This window comes from Cimex lectularius, unplaced genomic scaffold (assembly GCF_000648675.2).
Source record: "Cimex lectularius strain Harlan isolate CLEC.00 unplaced genomic scaffold, Clec_2.1 scaffold311, whole genome shotgun sequence".
Lineage (NCBI taxonomy): Eukaryota > Metazoa > Arthropoda > Insecta > Hemiptera > Cimicidae > Cimex > Cimex lectularius.
This window is the reverse complement of record NW_019394197.1, coordinates 293,319-317,577: the sequence shown is the minus strand read 5'-3', so window position 1 is coordinate 317,577 and position 24,259 is coordinate 293,319. Positions and strand designations below refer to the sequence as shown.

General features: G+C 33.7%; 2 protein-coding genes across 2 annotated transcripts; one reads left to right on the top strand and one right to left on the bottom strand.

Annotated features, from left to right (window-relative positions):
• The first annotated feature begins 13,113 nt into the window (after positions 1-13,113).
• LOC112128225 (putative nuclease HARBI1) lies at positions 13,114-14,657 on the top strand. The gene is made up of 3 exons (XM_024230084.1): positions 13,114-13,557; positions 13,635-13,921; positions 13,981-14,657. Exons 1-3 carry the CDS (start codon positions 13,331-13,333, stop codon positions 14,544-14,546), a joined length of 1,080 nt encoding a protein of 359 aa, XP_024085852.1. The 5' UTR covers positions 13,114-13,330; the 3' UTR covers positions 14,547-14,657.
• A 105-nt stretch (positions 14,658-14,762) lies between these two features.
• Positions 14,763-16,072, bottom strand: LOC106663052 (fibrinogen silencer-binding protein-like). The gene is made up of 4 exons (XM_014387581.1): positions 15,580-16,072; positions 15,423-15,493; positions 15,224-15,362; positions 14,763-15,079 (listed from the first exon to the last, which is right to left on the bottom strand). The coding sequence occupies exons 1-4, from the start codon at positions 15,959-15,961 to the stop codon at positions 14,796-14,798; spliced, it is 876 nt and encodes a 291-aa protein (XP_014243067.1). The 5' UTR covers positions 15,962-16,072; the 3' UTR covers positions 14,763-14,795.
• Positions 16,073-24,259: the final 8,187 nt, after the last annotated feature.

The window sequence follows — 24,259 nt, the reverse complement described above, 5'->3', positions numbered from 1 at the left end:
TTTTTTATACACTGATTTTTGGCTCTGATTTTTTTCTTACACGCTTTTTCTCTTTGTCCTGAAAATCATTTTGTCGAAAAATCGGAGAGGTGGGTGGTTTCGGATTATCCTGGGCCGTAGGTTGTGGCTTGGGAATTTTAGATCGTCCCCTTTAGGCTAAAACCTCATATTTTTCCTTTAAACGGTGATTTTTTTTTCTATTCTGAATTTTTTGCTCGAAGATTATTGAGTTCAAGAGTTTGGTCATTTCTGATCATTCCGGTCCGCCAGTTCTCGCTGTGTCGCTCAGGAAATTTAGATAGTCCCATGTAGGCTTTTTCATCATGTTTATCCTTTACACAGTGATTTTGTTTTTTCTGTGTCTTCAAGATGATTGAGACAAATACAAGTATTTGTCGTTTCCGATTTCTCTAGTCTGCCAGTAACCGCTGTGTCGGTCAGGAAGTTTTAAATTGTCTCATCTAGTTTTCTTTCTCCTGTTTTGCCTTCATACAGTGATTCTTCGGTGTTGTTTTTTTTTCTCACCTGCTATATTAGTTTTTGTCGTTTCTGATCGACCTGGTCCGCCAGGTCTTGCCACTTTTCAGTTCAACATACTCCCTTTGTTTTGTTTGTTTTTTCTCTCCTATTTTTTCTGTGTCTTCAAGATTATTGAGACAAATACAAGTATTTGTCTTTTCTGATTTCTCTAGTCTGCCAGTAATCTCTCAGGAAATTTAGATAGTCCCATGTAGGCTTTTTCATCATGTTTATCCTTTACACAGTGATTTTTTGGTGTTTTTTCTCTCCTATTTTTTCTGTGTCTTCAAGATGATTGAGACAAATACAAGTATTTGTCGTTTCCGATTTCTCTAGTCTGCCAGTAACCGCTGTGTCGGTCAGGAAGTTTTAAATTGTCTCATCTAGTTTTCTTTCTCCTGTTTTGCCTTCATACAGTGATTCTTCGGTGTTGTTTTTTTTTCTCACCTGCTATATTAGTTTTTGTCGTTTCTGATCGACCTGGTCCGCCAGGTCTTGCCACTTTTCAGTTCAACATACTCCCTTTGTTCCCTATCACTCACACAGGGATTTATGACAGTAATTATTTTCTCCTCAGATTTTATTATCAATAAGATCATTATCCGTAAAATTAGAAGATTTTGGACGTTCCTGACCAACCTGATCTGCCTATTTTCGTGACACTGACTTTTTGTCTCAACTTAAAACCTTAATTACTTGTTTGTTCAAAATCTTGTTATTTGGAACGATACTTGTAATTAATAATAATCACTCAAAGTAGGGTTTTGGGTACTCTGTTTTTTTTTCTTTTATATATTAATGATGTTTTAAAATTGAAAATATCCGGTAAAGCTTTTCGATATGCTGATGATTTGTGGTTGATTTTTTTCTGTAAGGATAATTCGTAATTTGCTTATTAACTTAGCTTAACTTAACTATTAACCAAGATATTAGACTTGTTAAAACATGGTTATCTTCTGCAAACTTTTAAGCAATGATAAGTCCGATGTTTTACATTTTTCGTTAAGAAAAGGCTAGTTTTAAAAAACTTTAAATTTTGTTTCAATACGTATTAATTTATTTAACTATTCCTCCATACCAATTACAAATAATACTACTTACTTGGGAGATTCAAGGTTAAATTTTAATTAGTTATTCTTTTATGCAAGGCCTTGGTTGAGATGAAAAAGTCAGCGTCACGAGCGGGATTCGAACCCACCTTCGAGTCCCACTCGTAACACTGACTTTTTCATCACAACCTAGACCTTACATAAAAGAATAATTAATTTAAATAAGTAATTTGGTCAATTAGACACAACATAAAATCGGTTAAATATTAAGTTACACTTTAAGTTCTTTGGTTATGCGATTGAGACATCTCCTTTATAAATTCAGTGTATTAAGAAAGATCCTAATTTTAAATTAGCCAAAATCAGTTTATTTCTCCTTAGTATTGTTTGGTGGGGTGGAATCAATAATTGTTATTTAAATCCATTAATTATAACGCAAAATTCACTTTTTGCGAATTATCCTTTCTAAACATTTTAGATTCTACACCAATAAACCATATGGTATTTTTCAGGCTCCAAAATTTAAGCAATTATTTTGAAAAATGTTTTTGTTTTTATGTTTTTAAAATAATCTTTTTCCTGAATCGAACACTGCGTATCAAACAAGACAAAAAGTAATTACTAATATTTTTACATCCAAATCAAACACTAATTTTTACTTTAATTTTTCGTGAAATGTTGCTTTTAGGCTTCTTTACAATCATACAATTAATTATTCAGAAATCGTGAGATGTTGAGAGTGCACGACACGCAAGAATGGCACAATTACACAGAAGACAAACACTTTGAGCCCTGAAGATGATCTAAATAAAGATCGAAACATTGGCACGATAAAGAAAATGTTTTCTGAAACCTACATCACACCAGACCGCATCTGACGATTTCTGAATAAATATTGATTAACGGCCACTAATCACCACACAAAATTAATTTTATCAAATTTAATTCAGATTATGATTTCAAAAAATTTATTAGTTTAAAAATTTTAAATTTATAATTTGAACATTCTTCGTGGAATATTTGGCATAAATGGCAATTAGTGTATTCGTTATTTTTTATTTTGTCATTATTTGTATTGATCGAATTTTATTTTATTTTCTGTTTTTCTCTCTTTATTATTTTTATTTTTTCTTTCATTTTTCTTATTTATAGTCTAAGCTCATTTGATTTAATTTTTAACAGTTCAATGGATTCACTATTTTTCGTGGTCCGCTTGATCAATTAATAACATTCAATTAACTGAGGTTTTAAGTTGAGATAAAAAAGTCAGTGTCACGAGCGGGATTCGAACCCACGACCTTCGGCTTGACACCAAGCTACTCTACCACTTGAGCTATCGTGACTTCGATCCCCTCGGGCACCAACTTCCCATCTCAACCTCACCTTTTGAATTTTCCCTCCTTTTTGCCATTTTTCAAATGTCGTGTAATCGAATTGGATTCTCGGCGACAAATGAAATGGCCACGGAGAGCTTTAGTGAAGTGTACTTCATTTTAATTCATTAAATTCATTATTTTTCATGGTCCGCTTGACCAATTAATAACATTAAATTAATTAAGATTTTAAGTTGAGATAAAAGTCACGATAGCTCAAGTGGTAGAGTAGCGGCGTATCAAGCCGAAGGTCGTGGGTTCGAATCCCCCTCGTGGCACTGACTTTTTTATCTCAACTTAAAACCTTAATTAATTGATTGTTCAATGGCTTAACTCCTGACACCTGGTACAAGCACTGCTTTTTAGGTGACAGGCGAAAATGTGCAGATTGTTTAAATGACGTAATTTTTAGTTATTGTTTTATTATTCTATCCTTAATTTTTCGCGTATAAAATTATAATTATTATAATTCCTTACAAATCAGCATCAATAATTTTTATGTTTTTGCCCAGGGGGATTCGCCTTGGGACTGGTTACAGCAATAATTAATTCAGAAAAGAATGTCTATCATTAAACAACGAAAAATATGTAGAATTTTGATTAAAACTGTTCATTAGAGGTACCAATAATTAAAACTCAATGTTGACGTCGCCTGTAATAAACAGGGCCGGTTTATGACAAACAAGAACAAACACGGAATCCGGGCCGCAATTAACATCCGAGGTGCTTATAAAAAGGCGAGGGGGGAGTGGAAAAGATTCCAAAACGAGATTAATGAGTGTAATTTGCCCCATTTAAAAGCGTTTCCATGGACAGTGATCCGGACTGGTTTTTAATTGCTCCTGCTAAGCACAACCCCGCCGGAGAAATGACCGGGGTAAAAAAATGAAGGGTTACAACTGCTAAATATATGACTTGACTCATTTGAACGGAGCGCAACATTGTTCATACCTTTGCAACTCGTTCGCTTTTAATTATTCCAGTTTTTTTAAATTGCCATTTTTTTTTAAAGTTCAGGGTCGAGAAAAGAAGTTGGATGCCTTGATATAATCTAAAAATCTTTCGATTCTTCATAAATCATTATGTTAATTTTTAATATAAGATACCAAAAAACTTTTCTAAAAAACATTAGCCAAATAGGGGCAAAGTTAAAAAAAAAAGTTTTTTGGTATATCACCAGTAAGTCAGAGATCAGGGATGCGGTCAACAAATCAAGTAAGTTTTGTAACTTATTACAAGCTTTCAACTTTTATTTATGTCTTCATCAGGAAGAGAGAAAGGGAATAACATAAATACACATAGAGAACAAAAATAGGGAAAAAGAAAGAGCACAGCAGTGCTGAAGTAAACAGTTAAACGTACAATGATAGATTGGCGTAAATTTCAAATTGAATTTAAAAAATGGGGGGAATTAATTCTGTCGCAGCATTTTCGCTAGATGGAGCTACAAGACCCAATGTCATTTCGCCCTCTTACAATTAGTTTCTTTATTCTTTGCAAGGGTGAGTTGTCGGACAATTCCAACCCTGCATTGTACCGTTCCGCTGATTCTAAACCGATTAATGAAGAGCCGTTAAGACTAAGCGATAACAAGCGGACCGCTGGAGGATATTAATTTCAGTACTAATACTATTCTAATTTACACAGCGTTATTAACTTTAACATAAGAACATAAATAAAATTAAATAAACAGTGATACCTTGAGGGAGAACTGGGCACATACAGCCACGGAGAGAACTGGCCACATTCATTTTCTTAATTTATGAGAGAATAAGAGAGAGAGCAAGAGAGGGAGAAAAAGAGAGAGAGAGTCAGAGAAAGATTGATTGATTGATATCCGTTTTATTTATACATCACCTAAGATTTGGTCCCAAGCACCACTCTTACATCTCAAGAGAAATATAATGGTAAAAAATTGAGGGAGAGGAAGAAGGAGTGGGAGAGCGAGGTGAGAGGGGGAGCGATAGAGTGAGAGGGAGCGAGAGAATGGGAAAGGGTGAGGGACAGCGAGAGAAAGGGAGGGAGAGAGATAGAGGAAGAGGGAGTGAGAGCGTGAGAGGGAGAGGGAAAAGGAGAAAGAGAATGNAGAGAGAGAGATTGATATCCGTTTTATTTATGCATCACCTAAGATTTGGTCCCAAGCACAACTCTTACATCTCAAGAGAAATACAATGGTAGATTTCAATGACTACACTACTTAATCAACAAACAAAACAATTTCCTTAAAAAAATAGAGGGAGAGGGTGAAGGAGTGTGAGTGGGAGGGGGTGAGGGGGAGCGATAAAGTAAGAGGGAGTGAGAGAATGGGAAAGGGTGAGGGACACCGAGTGATGAGGTGGGAAAGAGATAGAGGAAGAGGGAGTGGGAGCGTAAGAGGGAGAGGGAGAAGGAGAAAGGTAAAGGGTGAGGGAGAGAGGGAGCGAGGGAGGGAGAGAGAGATTGATTGATTAATTTCCGTTTTATTTATACATCACTCAAGATTTAGTCTCAAGGATCACTCTTACATCTAAAGTGAAATACAATGGTAGATTTCAAAGACTAATCTACTTAATCAACAAACAAAATAATTTTTAAAAAAATTGAGGGAAAGAGAGAGAGAGAGAGAGAGAGAGAGTGAGAAAGAGAGTTTGGGAGAGAGAAAGAGTGAGTGAGAAAAAAAAGAAGACAGGGAGAACTGGTCACATACATTTCCCTAGTTTATGAGAGAGAGAGAGAGAGAGAGAGAGAGAGAGAGAGTGATAAATAAAATTCTAAAGAGAACCAAAACAATTCGTCGGGAAGAAGAATCAGTACTGAAACCCAAAATCGTGAAGGTGAGAGACAAAAATAAAAAAGAAAAGAGATAAGAGATAAATAAAAATCTAAAGAGAACGAGAAAAAATTAGTCGGGAAGAATCAAAAGTCTGAATAGGGAGCCTAAGTTAAAATAATTCTATAGAAAAAGAAGGAATGGAACAAAAACCTAAAACCTGAGAGAGAGGATGATAGAGAGAAAAGAAAGGAGAAAAGGGATAAATAAAATATTAAAGTGAACGACAAAAAAATTAGTTGTGGAGAAATAGAGTGAGAAAGATAAGGATAAGTTAATATAAGTCAATAGAAAAAGAAAGAAGATAAATACAAACAAATTCTAAAATCATTCAAAATCTTAAAGAGAGAGAGAGAGAGAGAGTGAGGGGGGAGTGATAGAGAGGTGAGAGATAAACATAAATAAAAAAATGAGAAAAAATAGAGAAAAAGAGAAAAAATTTAAACAGAACGTGAACACCAAAACAGAAAAAAATTGGTGGGGAGAAGGAAGTGTAAAAAAAGAAGGAAGGGAGAAAAATTTAATAGAAAAGTGTGGAGAAAAAAGAAAAATAAAGACGAACTTAGATAGAAAATTAGGAAGGGAACGAAAAGACTGGAAAAAAGGAGTGAAAGGAAAATTACGAATAAGAGAGAAAGTGACAGAGGGAGAGAGAGGGTGAGAGAGTGAGAGAGAGTGAGTCATTTGCACCGTTTCAGCGAATGTTATTGTTTTATTCTGTCCTGACGTTTATTTAGAGTATGGGCAAATGAGAATGTACATTTCTGACGCGTATAAATATAAAACGCTAGTTAAATATCAATGTTAGTTTATAAAGGCGATAAAATGGGATGAGTCGCTTAGCCGCTAGTTTCTGAGAAAGAGGCTGTAGCCGGCGCCTGTATATTATAGCGCACGTTGAAACGGCTTTTACGAATGACACTAATAAAGATTGAAACGCGCTGGTGGTAGAACGCAGAAAATCCGACGACAACGAGAAATCTAAAAATAATTATTCAGAAGTTGTACGGCGTAAATCATCCGGCCGGGCATGTTTACAGCTTAAAGCCACCCCAATCTGGATTTTCAGGGCGGGCGGGGTGCGGGTTTATAAGTGGTTTAAATTTAGACCAAATGCTGGAAAGGCCGAATAGAAAATAGTCACCGGTTTGATTAAAAGCTATCACAAATCAACGTCATCGCTTCGTTTTTCGATTAAACGGCCAGGTTTCTAATTTTGTGACACGACCGCGCGAAAACATTTCCTTGAGTGTTTGTCCTCAAAAAATCCATTTTTTTGTAAATACCCGTGCAAATTTTCACATCAAGAGTTTCAAGATAATGATAAATACCGAGTCATGATTGATTGAACGGAAGAAGTTTAGTAATTTATTATAAATGTATTATCGACTGGGCTAGAGAACCTCACGTCCATTGGGAGAAAGACCAGAAAAATCGAATTAGCTGAAAAAAGACTTCCATAAAATCAATAAACCTATGATTTCTCTACTCATCGATTTTTTTAAATCCACAATCTTATTATTGTATATTTGTCGAATTCTCTGGCACATGTAGTCAATGTTAATTATTTTGTAAGAATGTATATAATAAGCGTGAATGCTTGTGTATGACAAGATCAGAAATAGTGGAATATCAAATATTCTACTTGAGTGACAATGTTGTTACAGTTTAGAGGATAACGTATAAACAGTGTGCTTAAAATGAAGCTTGTCGGGTGATAATTGTCGCGCGCAGTAGATGCCAATCGCTTACAAAGAAACAATAATCGAAAATCTCATAACCAAAAGAATGTTTCTACTCATAAAAAAAGGAAGAATAATATTACACCAAAAATTTAGTCTAAGAAGATAACACCCAACGATAAACAAAATCCACCTTACTATAAATCCATATATACATTTTTTAAATCCACTTCATATTATTATTGTATATATATTTAATTTGTAGATATATGTATTCTGTGGTAATTGGTTCGTGAGAATGTATATATAAGCGTGAATGCGTAGGTAGGACTTGGTCGGTGATGAAATATCAAATACTCAGTCAACCCTACTTGAGCCAAATCATATGTTGTTAGAATCTGGGGGACAACGTGGAGAGAGAGTGTGCTTAAAGTAAAGCTTGGTGGGTGGTTATAATTGTGTGTAGGAGACGCCAATTGCATACCAAGAAACAATTATCGAAAATCTCATAACCAAAAGAATGTTTCTACTCATAAAAAAAAGGAAGAATAATATTACACCAAAAATTTAGTCTAAGAAGATAACACCCAACGATAAACAAATTCCACCTTACTATAAAGTCTATATACATAGAGGATTCTGTGTTTGTTTTTGTTATCCCAAGAATATATTCAGTGGTTTTATATAGGGGGAAGGAAATAACTTTTAAAAATACTTAGAAAGAAAGGTTGAGTGCTGCAATAGAGATACATAGATCAAAAATAGATAGATAGACTGGAAAACGATAGAAGAGAAAACAAGAACGAGGAAAATAGACGAGAGAGAGAGAGAGAGAGGGGGAGTGATAGAGAGGGAAAATAAATAACTTTTAAAAATACTTAGAAAGAAAGGTTGAGTGTTGCAATAGAGACAATAGAGATACATAGATTAACAAAGTGAGATGGACAGGAAAACGAAAGAAGAGAAAACAAGAAAGAGGAAAATAGACGAGAGGGAGAGAAAGAGTGAGAGAGAGGGTGAGAGAGAAACGGAGAAAAAAGAAAACTAGAGCGAAGAGACAAACTCAAAATTTTGAGTGAAGGACTAACAAAACATTGGTATAGAGAGATGAAACTGTGAGATGGAGAGAAGCAAATAATCAATATACAAAGAGTGTATTAAAGGTAAATGGAGGAAGACAAACAACGAGAGAGCTAGTAAAAGAGTGATAAACGATAATAATATTATAGAACGTTAATAATATTATTAAGCATATAAAATTAATAAAGCCTTTTATAGCCAGTAAATACTATTTTACCAAATAAACATTTTTTGAATTTTCGTGGTGAAACTTGAAATTATAAAAATTTAATTATTTATTTTAAATTTGCATTTAGGAGAAAGAACAATGTATTCATTTTTGACTAGACAATATAAGAAAATATAAGTAAACATTCTTTTTCAATCATATTATCGTTGGTCCGTACTGTCTCGCTCCGGCGTCCTCCTGACAAGTGTTCACGTTCAACTCGAGATTTAATGGGTTGTTCAAGGGTACAAAAAGGCCCACTTGAGCATGAAAGGGGAGGCGCGTGGAGACAAAGGGCCGGCCTTATAAAATTTGATTAATCGCCTTCCACTTAAGATCTTAATCTCAGGTGATAATTGTTTTCTACGATAACACCGGCTGATGAGCCCACGGCTATTACACACTTGTGTTTTTTTTTATTAATAACTCGAGGCGTTTTTAATTGCCGGTAGCTAAACAATTATTTCCCCAGTGGAAATAATTACACGCTTTGGAGCCTTCTTTGATTGCAGGCTCTTTATGTGACTTTTGTTTCTTTTATAAAGTGATGGATTGCTTACTTCTCACAATCATGCACATTTACCTTTTTAAAGACGTACAAAAAAATTGACAAAAATTTAACATATTTGAAAACCATTATAATTCCTGGTCCGATTGACCAAGTAACTTCTTTCAATTAATTTATCTTTATGTAAGTTATTGGTTGAAAATGAAAGAGCTAGGAAGCTTGTTCTTCCTCACTATTTTTCTTTCTATTTATCTCTATTTCTTCACTCAATCTTTTTTTCTAAGCATAATACTCCTCTTTTTCTTCATCGTTTTCACAATCTCTCCCCCTCTCACNTATCTCTACTTCTTCAATCAATCTTTTTTTCTAAGCATAATATAATAAGCATAATACTCCTCTTTTTCTTCATCGTTTTCACAATCTCTCCCCCTCTCTCTTTTTCACTCTCTCTCTCTCTCTCTCTCTCTCTCTCTCTCTACGATTTCTGTATTTCTTTTCTCTATCTAACTATTTTTGTATCTAGATTTTTGACATACCATTCTTTCGTAATTTTTTTTTCCTCCTATCACCTCTATACTTCTGTGTGTCTTTATCTCAATCCTTTCTCTCCCTTTCTCTCTCTCTCTCTCTCTCTCTCTCTCTCTCTCTCTCTCCCTCGCTCCCTCTCTCTCTGTCCTTCCCTCCTTCTCCCTCTATTTCCATCTTTCCCAAACTTCCTTCTGTTTTCTTTCTAACTTTCTTTTCTCCCTCGTAATATTTTTCCTCTCACTTTATCTACACACTTTCTTCTTTTTTAAATGCTCTCAATCATTCTTTCTCTCTCTCTCTTTGTAATTACATCACAACTTTGCCTTACCCCACTACTTCTTCTCTTTTCTTTTCTTTGAGATATTAAAGCTCTCGCATTGAACTTGAAATTGATTGTTAAACGTTCTTTGACCAGTATATCCAGTTTATTGTGGACAAGTAGATTGGTTTTAAAATTTAGATACAAATTGTAAATTAAATGATATTTGTAAATTAAACAATATATTTTATTATACATTTTGATTATAACTTTGCCAACATAAATGTGTACACCAAGACATTTTATCCTTTAGTTTTTCATCTTAAGGTTGTTTCTCTACATTAGATGTACAATTTCATACTTATGAAGAGGAGTAACTATTTTCTTTTCACGTCTTTTTTATACAAAAAAATTACCAAAAAATAAATAACAAATAAAAATTAAATACTTCATCATATTTCTCGTTTCACAACTTAAATCTGATGGTTATTTAACAATTTCATAGATAATTGTGGCTAATCTTAATCTGTACAATTACAATCAGCATCCGGTTATTCTTTGTAAATAAATAATTCAACAGACTCAACGCATTTAAGTAGATTGTTAACAAGAATTACCAGGAGAATAACAACCGGTGATCTAATCTTAATAGTTGAGACCTAAATAATAAACAATGATAACGATTCTTCAAATCCTTTTGCTAATTTGGAATAACTCTATTTAAAACCTTCAACCGTTGCGTGATTCATCGGGCTGGACCCGGAACGGACAAAAATATAGTAAGTTTTCTACTATAAATCAATAGATTTTTTTTTTCATAAATATATGACGAATTTGACATATTTTTACAATTTTGTTGGAAAAGTTTGCTTTATACGGCAGAAATTTTTTAGAAATTTAGTACACTTTTTCTGCAATGAAAAGCAGCGAATAGATAATACAGCATAAATTTTATAAACGCGTTCTAAATAATAGCATATCGAGAAAAGTAATAAAAATCGAAAAAGTGATAAATAACATTCGAAGGATATGTTTATTCTAATGAAACATAGATACATTGAAGGAAAGGATGAAAAAGAAGAAGGGAAGAATCGGGACTGATTGACTGTTTGATTAAACATTTAAAGTTGGTCACGTGGATCTCTCTTCCACTTAATTTAAGTTATATATTTTCCTTTATACATACTATTTATGCAGACTCTTTTGGTCTTCACAATTTGGAGAGAGGTAGATTGAGAGAAAGAGAGAAGAGAGCGAGAAAGTCAGTGAAAGAGGGAAATGGTGAGAGAGGAGTGGAAGAGAAAGGAGTGAAAAGGTTTTAATAAAAAGAAAAGGTAAGAACAAAAAATTGGTTTTAAGAGATGAAAGTATGGAAGTGAAAAGATTGTCAAAGACAAAGAGTGAGAGAAAGATTGCAAATGAGACAAAAAGAAAGAGAGAGTGAGAGAGAGTCAGTGAAAGAGCGAAATGATGAGAAAGGAGTGAAAAGGTTTTAAAAAAAGATAAGAGAAGTACAAAAAATTGGTTTTGAGAGATGAACGTATGGGAGTGAAAAGATTGTCAAAGACAAAGAGTGAGAGGAAGATTGCAAATGAGAGAAATAGAGAGAGAGAGAGAGGGAGAGAGAGAGAGAGGGTGAGAGGGAGAGGGAGAGAGAGAGTCAGAAAAAGAGGGAAATGGTGAGGTAGAAGTGGAAAAGAAAGGAGTGAAAAGGTTTTAATAAAAAGAAAAGGTAAGAACAAAAAATTGGTTTTGAGAGATGAACGTATGGAAGTGAAAAGATTGTCAAAGACAAAGAGTGAGAGAAAGATTGCAAATGAGACAAAGAGAAAGAGAGAGTGAGAGAGAGAGAGTCAGTGAAAGAGCGAAATGATGAGAAAGGAGTGAAAGGTTTTAAAAAAAGATAAGAGAAGTACAAAAAATTGGTTATGAGAGATGAACGTATGGGAGTGAAAAGATTGTTAAAGACAAAGAGTAAGAGAAAGATTGCAAATGAGAGAAATAGAGAGAGAGAGAGGGAGAGAGAGAGAGAGGGTGAGAGGGAGAGGGAGAGAGAGTCAGAAAAAGAGGGAAATGGTGAGGTAGAAGTGGAAGAGAAAGGAGTGAAAAGGTTTTTAAAAAAAGAAAAGATAAGTACAAAAAATTGGTTTTGAGAGATGAAAATGCGGAAGTGAAAAGTTTTTCAAAGACAAAGAGTGAGAGAAAGATTGCAAATGAGAAAAAGAGAAAGAGAGAGTGGGACAGAGAGTCAGAAAAAGAAGGAAATGGTAAGAGAGGAGTGGAAGAGAAATGAGTGAAAAAGTTTTAAAAAAATAAAAGAGAAGAACAAAAAATTTGATTAGACTGTCAAAGACAAAAAGTTAGAGAGAGATTGCAAATGAGACAAAGAGAAAGAGAGAGAGAGAGAGAGAGAGAGAGAGAGAGTGAGAGACAGACAGACAGACATACAGAGAAAAATGAAATGGCAGCAATAAAACTGAAACTATAAGAAAAATGATGGATGTAAAAAGAGAGAGAGATTTGATTTGATAAACGATTTATTTTTACAGATCACGCAGAGTTAGGTAAATTTGACCTTTCTTACACTCAACGAAAAACGGACGTTTCACAATTTGAACTTACATACGAGAGTGAAAGTGAGAGAGAGAGAGAGAGAGAGAGAGAGAGAGAGAGAGAGAGAGAGAGGGACAGATTAATGTTTTATTTAAAGTCGCAAAGAACAACATTTTACAATAATCATTATAAAATCTATAATACAATGTTGTTTGTTAAAATTATAACTACGAGGTTTACAGACATGCTTAATCTAATTAACAATAATATCGCTACTGCTTTCAGAAAGAAAAAATAACGTAATAAGTGGTAGTGTAATAGACAAAATAGGTAATATTTTGCATATATATATTTTTAAAATATTTTTATTTTATTTTAATTATTTTTATAATGTTATTAAAAATGATTATGGCTATATTATGTTATTCATATTTCGGTAAGATTTTTAAAATATTTTTAGTGCTTTTATTTTCAGGAGTTAAATTATTATATAGTATAAAAATGATTTGACATATGCTTCAGTTTGGTTGCGATGAACACTAAGGGCCCGTTGCACCAACTTCGTTTAACCTTGGTTCAGTACTGAACGGAGTTCAACACAAATATCGGCGTTTTTCAATCTCTATTGATCCGAGATCAAGTGATGAACGTCGAGCAATTCTGAACGGTCGTCGAGCTCGGGTTAAACAGGGTTCAGAGCTGAACAACGTTCATTTAATAATATAACCTGCGCGTTGTTTAACCGTATATTGAGACATCGAAATGGACGCATTTTTATCTAGTTATTTATTAGAGGAATTAACAGACGATGAAGATTTCCTTGAGCTAGTAGCTCTACATATAAACAAAGAAAGGGTTTTTAGAACCAGAAGGGAACATTTTCACGAATGGGATAATGATGAATTCTTCAACAGATTCAGAATGACAAAGCATGCAGTGAACTTCGTATTAGAGAAAATACGAAATTCAATCACTCATCGAACTACCAGGTAAGTGATATTAATTAGTTAGCTTTGAATAGCAATGGTTTTTTTTTTTTTTTTTACTTGATTGATAATGTTTTCAGAAATCAGGCTACCTCCCCCGAACTGATGTTACTAACTACACTTCGATTTTATGCAACAGGATCGTTTTTGACAGTTTGTGGTGATTTCAGTGGGTTGCATAAATCTACTGTATGTAGAATGGTGCGCAGAGTTTCTCGAGCTCTTGCATCATTGAGGCGAGAATTTATTCATTTTCCAAAAAACGAAGCTGGAAGAATGGCTGTCTGTGCTGAAATGTACAAAATCAGCAAATTTCCAAAGTGCATAGGTGCTATTGATTGCACTCATGTTCGTTTACAATCTCCAGGTATAAAATAAATTGCAAATATCTTTTTTCCATTTCTAGTTTTTCTGTTTAATTTTTAGGTGGTAATCAAGCAGAGCTGTTTCGCAACAGGAAAGGATTCTTTTCATTGAATGTACAGACAGTTTGCGATGCAGAGCTGAAGTTCGAAAACATTGTTGCCAGGTGGCCCGGTAGCACACACGATGCCCACATTTTTAGAAATTCAATCTTAAAAACACAATTTGAAAATGGAGATATGAATGATCTTGTTTTGGTTGGTGACAGTGGGTATCCTCTAAAAAAATACTTGCTAACAAAATTAAATCACCCAACCACAAGAGGGGAAATACTCTACAATGAGTCCTTAATTAGGACAAGAAACGTTGTCGAGAGATCATATGGTGTTTGGAAACGTCGCTTTCCTATACTTGCTATTGGAATGAGGTGCAACTTTAATTTGGTTGAGCCAATTGTGGTAGCAACTGCAGTATTGCACAATATATCATGCATTTTTAAAGATCCAATTCCATTCATCAATGATGAAGTGGAAACCCAAATTATTAACCTTCAGTTCAATCAAATTGGAGAAGTGGAATATGATGGGAATGCAAGAATTCCATTTATCGAATATTTTGATACCTTATAGACCACACCATCGAACGTATAGAAGTTATGTAAAGAAGTAGTACAAAAATGTATATAAATATTTATATTGACATATATGTACATATAATAAAAGATAATAATTTAGTGTAAAGGAAATAATAAAAATGTAATGTAAATTAAAATAATCTAATCTTAAGAAATACTACTTTTAATAAAAATATAATTGATATGTAAACTAAAATAATGCAATAATCAAATAAAATAAATTTTAAAAATGCAACAATTGTTTTTATTCTATTTTCTTTTTTGATTTTAAAATTTCATTTTCTTGTTCAAGGGCTTGTAGTCGTCTCTCATGCTCTATTTTTAAGTGAAGCATCCTTAAATTGTGTTCTTCCAAAATGCATTTCATTTTTAAGTCGGTTTTTTTCTTGTGGCATTCTATTTTATTGTCCAGTTCTTCCAGCTTTTTGTTGAGCAAGGTGTCGTGACCTTGTTGCTGAAGTCCAGCTAACTCGGTTTTCATAATAGCCCACTTTGATATCTTATCCCGCAAAGGGGCTTTCTTGTATTCTGTAAAAAATAAAATAAAATAAATAGATATCAAAAAACACAAACTATAATATCTAATTGAGAATTTGTTTATGAGCTTTCATTGCAATTACCTTAACTGTATCAGTAATAAAAAATTAAGATAAATATAAATCCTTTCCTTACCTTTCCTCAGAGGTGCGGAGACAGGCGTTCTTAATAATCGTGGATTGTAATCTGCCCATGAGCACGATGGCTCTGACAAAGCGGCAGTGGTTTCTGCTTCGTTTATGGGCTCATCTAGCGCTATTAGTTCATCTTCTTTCTGAAAAAGAACACCATTATTGCGAAGGTTAAAATAAATATCTATTTATAAAATACTTACATCTGGGCTCACAATATTGCAATTGTTGTCGACCTCAATCTGAACCACTTCCACGTTCATGCTTTCATTTTCTGGAATATTAATTTAAAATAAATATTAATATAAGATTTCAGAATACAATAAAAAAAGGGTTAAAAGTGAAATATGAATAACTTACCTGGTTTATCATCATCGTACTGGCTTTGAAAACCAGTTAACTGGGTACCCAGTATATCCATTAAAACTTTGTCCTGACTGTCGTCAGCTGGAAGTGGTGGCCCACCTCCAGTTTTTTTAATATGGGCACTTTTTTCGGAGAGTTTTTTTTTTCCTCTTTTCTTAATATTTTCGTATTTTCCTTTCAAAACGGCACTGCTTCTCGCAGTAACCCCATGAGAGTTATATTCCGCCGTAATCTGTTGCCAACAGTCTGCCTTTTGTTTGGCACTTACGGCGTCTGTCTTTTTGTTTTCCACAATGAGGACATATTTCCGAACTAGGCCTAATAAAATATTCTCCTCAGTTTTTGTGAAATTAGCCGCCCGTTTTTTGTCCGACATATTTTTTAATAATAAATGAAATAACACAAACAACGAAACAATGGATATAGATAAAAACTACAAACTAAAACTAATTGAAAGACTCTAAAAACTACTTAAACTGAATAAAATACAATAAAAACTACTTACTAAAACTAATTAAAGACTATAAAAACTATAAACTTACTACCTAGTGGTTCAATAAACAATGAAATAGCTAAAAATAAAATACAAAATAAAAGCAACAAAATTAAAGTGGTTAAACAAATAAAGAATATAGATTGAAAAAATAAAAAACAGTAAAAAAAACAATGAAATCAACACAAAAAGACTAGGGAAAGCGGTACAGCAAACAATATAAACAATGAAAAACTACGACGTATAGCTATAACCGTACAAAAAGGCTATAATCAGTTGTACCAACGACTGGTTGAACAGCGATCAGCTGAACGGCGGTCCCCTGCACATGGTGCAACGCTCCCTTCGCTGAACTTCGTTCAAATTGTGAACGACGTTCCAGTGAACCCGGCTTGAACCGTGACTGGTGCAACGGGGCCTAAGTCGAGCATAATTATTTCAAAGTTCAGCATTAAATGTTTTGTAAATTGCATATAACTGAGTACGTACCATCCATTTTTAGATTTTATGTGAATCAAAACGTCATATATTTTGCAGTTTTTGTAAGTTTTTTCCGAGTGGTGGTAATGCCAGACATGATTGGTAAAAAAAATGTAATATGCAATTATTAGAGCATCATAAAAGTTTTTTCATATTTTTATCTTTATGCGTTAAAATGTTATTAATAAGACAAATTATAGTTTATTTTCTTCCTTAATATTAATACAAGTTATTTCCATTGTAAATTGTTACGTTGCGCTCGTAACATTTCAATTTTTCTGTTGTAAGTTTAATACGTTTAATTTTTATTTTTACCAACTCTTGAAGATTGATTTTATTGATCAACTGAAAATGTACGAAAATAGTACAACCATTTTTAGGTGGATTCATTTTAAACGAAATTTCTCACAAAAAAATTATTACATTTTGTTAGACAAATTTGATTTGATTACATTTTTTCTGAAAATTCCGTGATTTTACTCTTAATAAGTAAGCATAAGCCGGGTTCGTTTTGCCGTGGCGCACCGGTACCGTCTCGGACTCGAGGGCTGAAAGGTCCCAGGTTCGATCCTGTTCACGGTCAAATAACTTTCTCGCTTTTGATGTCACAACCAAATGATGTCAAACAAGCATAAGCCGTCAAGAATACAGCCCAAAATGAGAGAATTTGATACTTTTGTAAATGAGAGAGAGAGAGAGAGAGAGAGAGAGAGAGAGAGAGAGAGAGAGACAGACAGACAGACAGACAGAGGAGAGAGAGAGGGAATAATAATGTGGGCAATGTGCACACATTGTGTTCTTTGTAATACGTGAGTCCAGAAATTTTTGAAAAAGTGTTCATTTAATTTTACGTTAGTGAGTAAATTGATTAACATATTTAAATCTACAATTTACCTAGATTACAATTTACCTACCTACAAAAATCTAGATTTACTACTAAAGTTGTCTTAAGTTATGTTATCTGATAATTTCATAACAACTAATTGAACGTTGGGATCATTTTTAGTACCATACTAGTTTTTATGTATAATTCGTAAGAATTTATAAGACAGGAGGGAGAATTAATATTGTAAAGAGAAGGGCAAAAAAATTCGTTTATGGAGATGAACTATTGATAAGAAAAAAGTGGAGAGAAAATAATGCAATATGCAAAGAAAAAAGGGAAGACTGAATTTTATAGTTGGTTGTTTATCTGGTCATTTTTAGCAGTTCTATTCTCTGAAACAGCCCATGTTTAAGAAATCTGTACTGGTTTGGAACTAGTGTTCAAATTCTAAAATTTACTAGGACTGTTCTGTTTGTTTTTTAAAATTCGTAATTTGACGGACAAGAAATTTGACAACTGACTCACCCTTGACAAGCCCTGGGTGTATGTTGGGAGGGTGGTTACTGATGGCACTAATTCCGCCCTCGGGGAGATACAAGATCGACTGGTTTGAAACAAATGCGGGCCGATTAGTCACCCTTGTCTAACTCCCGTTCTAATTTGGTCGCTACTTCCTTGGCCGGGCTGCAAATGTCGCCGGTGTCAAACGGATCGGGATTGGTAAGGGGGTGAATATCCAATTTGTAATCCCTGCCCTCAATTGAGCGTCGTGTCAATTTTTAAATATTTATCTATTATTTAGTGAGAAATTTTGACCGTTCAGTTAAATGTGTCTATTCAGAAATTATATAATCATGACTATTGGGAGAAAACGGTAAAAATAGACACAACACGAAAAACTTATCCCTCAACCTCTCCATATCTTTGTATTTTTGTTAATCTATCCCTTCCTCAATCTCTTTATCTCACCAATATTTGTTTTCTTCTTCTTGATTTTTCTATTCTAAGTGCTGACTTTTCTTTTTCGTCTAACTGTTTCTCTCTCTCCCTCCCTCCCTTTCTCTCTCGTCCTCTGTCTTTTTTTCATTTTTCCACATTTCTTTCACTTTTTCCTATACCAACGATTTCGCTATCTCTTCATCTTTATCTACCATTTCTATCTTTTTTTAATCCCTACTCTTCATCTTTCTTTTCAAATGGTTAATTTATCTTTATATTTCTAATCCTTTCCGTCCTACATCAAGTTTTTATCCTTTTTTCTACTTTTGTCTTATCAACATATTTTTAAATCCACCGCTCATTTTCTCTGTTTCTTCCATCGGCCTTTAACTAAGTCTATCTCTTGCTGTTGAAATCTCTTGTCCTCTCCTTCCTTTTCTCACTTTTACTTTTCCTTTACTTTCCTCTGTCGATGTGTTGTCATTCTTTATGTCTTTTTTATCTAACTTTTTCAAAACACTCCCTCTTTCCGATCTTTCTTGTCCCTTTCTGTTTCTTTTTTAATATTTTCTCCTCTTCTACCGTATTTTAATCATTATTCTCTGCCACCAAATTTTGGTCATTTTCGTTGCATTGTTATTTCTCCTTACTTTTTTCACTCTCACCCACTTTTCACTTCACTCTCTTTCACTCTTTGACCTGTCTTTTCGTTGTCACTTTTTTACTCTATCTTTATCTATTCATGTATTTATATATCTTTCCCTCTGTCTCTCTTATCACGGATTTCAATCTCAATCATTCTCTCTCCCACCCACTATTTCTCTCTCTCTTTTTCCATTTCACTAGTTGGCTTTATTTTTCAATCTATTTTCCTCTCGTTATTTTTCTCTCTCATTCTTCCCCCCGCCAAATTTTTGTCGCCGTCTTTCCATTTTTTACCTTAATTTTTCTCTTCCTTTAATATCGTTCTTCCATTCTCTCTCTCTCTCTCTCTCTCTCTCTCTCTCTCTCTCTCTCTCTCGCTCTCTCACTCTCTGTCTCTCTATCACTCACTTTTTTTTTCAATGTTCATTCTTCTTTTTTTGCCTCACGTTTTGTATATAATATTTTGGCTTTTTTTTTAAATATTTTTATCTTCATTATTCTTTTCTTTTAATCCCCCCCCCTCTCTCTCTCTCTCTCTCTCTCTCTCTCTCTCTCTCTCTCTCTATCTCTCACTCTTTTTTTTATTTTTCAATGTTCATTCTTCTTTTTTTTTGCCTCACGGTTTGTATATAATATTTTGTTTTTTTTTTTAAATATTTTTATCTTCATTATTCTTTTCTTTTAATCCCTCCCTCTCTCTCTCTCTCTCTCTCTCTCTCTCTCTCTTCCCTCACCTTTTGCCCTATTTTTTCTTTGTCACTTTTTTTGTTACTCCCCACCAACTTATTACCTTCTCTCTGCTATCCTCACAACTATTTTCCGCATTCTCTTTCTTATCATTTCCCTTTCATCTTTATCTTTCAATTTTTCATGTTTTAACTCTATTCTACTCTTTTTTTAATCATGATCTCTCTCTGTATAGTTATCTATTTTTCTATGTATCTATTTATATATCCAAATTTCTCTCTCTCTCTCTCCCTCGCTCTCACGTATCATGGATCTCACTCACTCAATATTTGCCTCTCCCTTTCTTCATTTCACCAGTTCTCTATTTTTCAATTTATTATTTCACTCATTCTTCCCGGCGCATATTTTTTGTCCTTGTCTTTTCAGTTTTTTAAATTGTTATTCTCTCTCTCTCTCTCTCTCTCTCTCTCTCATTTACATACTCTCTCCCTCACTTTCTCACTATTCCTTTCCCCCCCCTCTCTCTCTCTATCACTATCTCTCTTTCTTTTTCTTTCACCCATTCTCTCTATCAATCTCTTTCCCTTTCTCTCTTCCCTATTTCTTATTTTCTTATCTTTAGCTTTATTTTCATTTTATTTTTTTTTCGTTATTTTTTCACTTTTTCTTCCCCACACCTAATTTTTTGTCCATCTTTTCATTTTTTATCTTCTTTCATATCTCTGACTGTCTGTCTGTCTGTCCGTTTGTCTCTCTCTCTCTCTCTCTCTCTCTTTCTCTATCTCCCTCTATCACTCACTCTTTCTTTTCTTTTTCAATGTTCATTCTTCTTTTTTTGGCCCCACTGTTTTTGTATTTTCTTTTCATTTTTTTAATATTTTCATTTTCATTTTTCTCTTCCTTCTCTCTCTCTTTCTCTCTCTCTCTCACTCGTTCTCTCTTTCTCTCTCTCTCATTCTCTCCCCCACTAATTCGATTTCTATATTCCCACACTATTTTTCGAACTCCCCCCCTAAATTTTGTTCTTGTCTTCTCATTGCTTAACGTTTTTATCTTCATTATTCTCTTCTTTTAAACTGTCTCTCTTAATTCTTTTCTATCTATCTATCTATTTACTCATATATTTATCTATCTCATCACGTTTTTCTAAATTTTTTTCAACCACATTCATTTGTTTTCTCTCTCACTCTCTCTCTCTCTCTCTCTCTCTCTATCTATCTATCTATCTATCTATCTATCTACCTATCTATCTATCTACCTATCTGTCTGTCTGTCTGTCTATCTATCTTTCTATCCATCTATCTCTTTATCTCTTCTACTTCTTCTTTTCCTCCACATTGTACTCTAACCTATTACACCTTTCTTTAATATTAGTTTTCATATTATGATGACAAGAGTGGAATTGAATGTTTTATACGAACTCAACAATGAATTGGGCCGGCGTCTAGACAGATGACTTCGGCAAGTCGTCGGTCCTTTATAAGCACTGGAACACTCGTTTTTCATGTTTTCCTTAAACGGAATGATTAGCATATTTAAAACGAGGAAATTATAATCAAACTTTCAAAAAAAGAAGAAAATATACAGTGTCGAAGGAGGTCAGACGGTCCACTGAGAATGGTTTCCATGGAAATTTAGCCGTGCCTTCGAGATGTCCAAATTTGGTCTCGGATATTAATTAAACAACTGGTGTTAATCAGACGACATTCTTACCGAACCAGTTTCTTTTATTGGCGTTTCGTGGACCGCGTTCGATCCTCAGACCTTTATTTATATGTAATAATGGGACTTTATTTTTTTTTTTCGTCCTGGCTCATCTTATTTTACTTTTTTCTTCTGCTTTGGACGGTCGTAAAAGTCTGTGTCTGTCGATTTACTGCTCGTGTGACATTCTCGCTCCGTCCCAAATGAGAACAACTCATTAATGATATTTGATTTTTTCCCTTCTATCTTAATATATATCCTTTTTTCGTTTATAATCTTGAGTTATAAAATGTCAGTAGGGACAATGGAAGAAAAATCTTTATAGAAAGCTTGCGTGTTTGACCTTTTTTTACTGTACAATTATTTTAAACAACGACCATTCATGTAAAAGTGAATTCTTTCATGTTGATTATAAATAATATAAATTGATCTGTTAAATCTGACGTACAAACATATCGATTTACTGACTCAATCTTCGTTTTTAAATGATTAGATATGTTTCTATGTGATTTTTATGATTTTTCACACCAATTTGTATAGGTTATACATCATCAGTTCAAAATATTATCGATTTATTTGTTTCATACATTATAGTCCTGTCTATTGAATAAAATCCATATTTTTTACATATTTGAACAACATAGGCCGAATTATAAAGGTTAATAATTTATGATTAAAATATGTAATAAGTTTTACAGGCAAGAATACAAATATAAATTCACTAATTTCGTGGTCCATTGACAAGTTAATATATTACAATTAATTAAGCTTTTTAGTTGAGATAAAAAAGTCAATGGCAGGAGCGGGATTCGAACCCACGATCTTCGGCTTGATACGCTGCTGCTCTACCACTTGAGCTATCGTGACCTCGATCCACTCGGACGCCAACTTCCCATCTCAACCGCACCTTTTGAATTTTCCCTCCTTTTTGCCATTTTTCAATTGTCGTGTAAGCGGATTGGATTCTCGACGACAAATGAAATGGTCACGGAGAGCTTTAGTGAAGTAGACTTGAATTTAATTCATTAAATTCACTAATTTCGTGGTCCGCCTGACTAATTACTTGAAAAATATTAATTGGTGAATTAAATTGAAGTCTACTTCACTAAAGCTCTCCGTGGTCATTTCATCATTTCATTTGTCCTCGAGAATCCAATCCGCTTACACGACATTTGAAAAATGGCAAAAAGGAGGGAAAATTCAAAAGGTGGGGTTGAGATGGGAAGTCAGTGTCCAAGTGGATCGAAGTCACGATAGCTCAAGTGGTAGAGCTGCGGCGTATCAAGCCGAAGATCGTGGGTTCGAATCCCGCTCGTGCCATTGACTTTTTTTATCTCAACTGAAAACCTTAATTAATTGTAAGATATCAATTGGTCAAGCGGACCACGAAACTAGTGAATATAAATAATATTGAATTTCAAAGACCATGCCTTGGAATTAATATTGAACGACTGGACACATCCTTCGTTTTCAACCTGATTTTTTCTCAACAATTTTCAAAGGTTATACATCAACAGTAAAAAAAAACAAAAAAAAACAAAAAAAAACAGCAATATGTATTTTATTTATTTCATACGTTATGTTTCGGAGTGTAAAATCGAGACTATTTTACATACTTGAACAACGAGGGCCGAATATTCAGGTCAAGGGACATACGGGTCCGTAAGATTCATTGAAAAGCGAGGTTTCAACCGTAAATAAATAACTAACAACGTCAAATTTGATTTCAAATTGTCTCGACCAAGGACCTGAAAAACAAAACGGTTTAAAATTCCAATATTTTCATGAAACCTTGCCAGAATCAGGAATGAATGAACCTTGAGGTAGTTTTTTTAAAAATTAAGATCATACATTTAATTAGGATTTTTTCCTGTTAGGTTTAAATCTTTTTTTTTAATAAGAAATCTTAATTAAGTCATATATTCTTTAGGCATGTTTATTCCGAGGCACGAATCCACTCGTTCAATTACCACCCTCATAAGATGGTCAACAGGAGTCGGAACACGGACGAATTTCCATTTGAATAGACCGCCTCTAAGACAATCTTGATAGGGAGGACGTTTAATTCCGCCCTTCCAGTCCGGGAGAAAAACAACTTTTTGTACCCTTTGGACTGGGGAAATGTTTGCATTTGGAGTCGTGGTCATTACGAAATGCCATTTCGACCCGATGGGTTTCGACATCGCGGGACTGGCCCGATGGGTCGCAAACGGGTTCGATGACGCGAGGGTTGTTTATGTGGCAATTCGACCCTTTTGTATCAATAGAAAAATGCTTAGGTACAAGGGGAAGTAGATAATAAACTGAGCTTACTACAGGGAAGTACAATTCAACAGATGATAATTAATAACAATAATCATTATAACAATTTTTACTAAATTTTAAATAACAATAAACCGAATTATTTTGCATGAATTAACTTAAGAGTACAATCATCTGATGATTATTACCTTTTACTTACATATCATACATTTTGAATGATGAAAATCGATTGAAGTTAATAATAAAAGATTTATAAAAAGGACACAAAATTAATTATTTAATAATAAAATTATAAGCTAAATTATTACGAGTAAGAACATAAATAGACTAAACAGGAAATGAAATTTGGTTACAAAGTTTCAGTTCAATTAAAACTATCGATAACACTTTCGTACTTGATGATAAAAATAAAAAAAGTAATAACATTCTTACAAAATAAGATGAATATTCAATATTTTAATTTAAAAATATATGATAAATTGAATTATTATGGGAAATTGCAGAAGTACTTTTGTCAGGAAATCAAAAATTTGGTCAAAAAGTTTCATTTCACTCGTGCGTGATGATAAAAATTTTATTATTAACTTTTCAATTTTTATCATCAAGCACGAGTGAAATGAAACTTTTTGACCAAATTT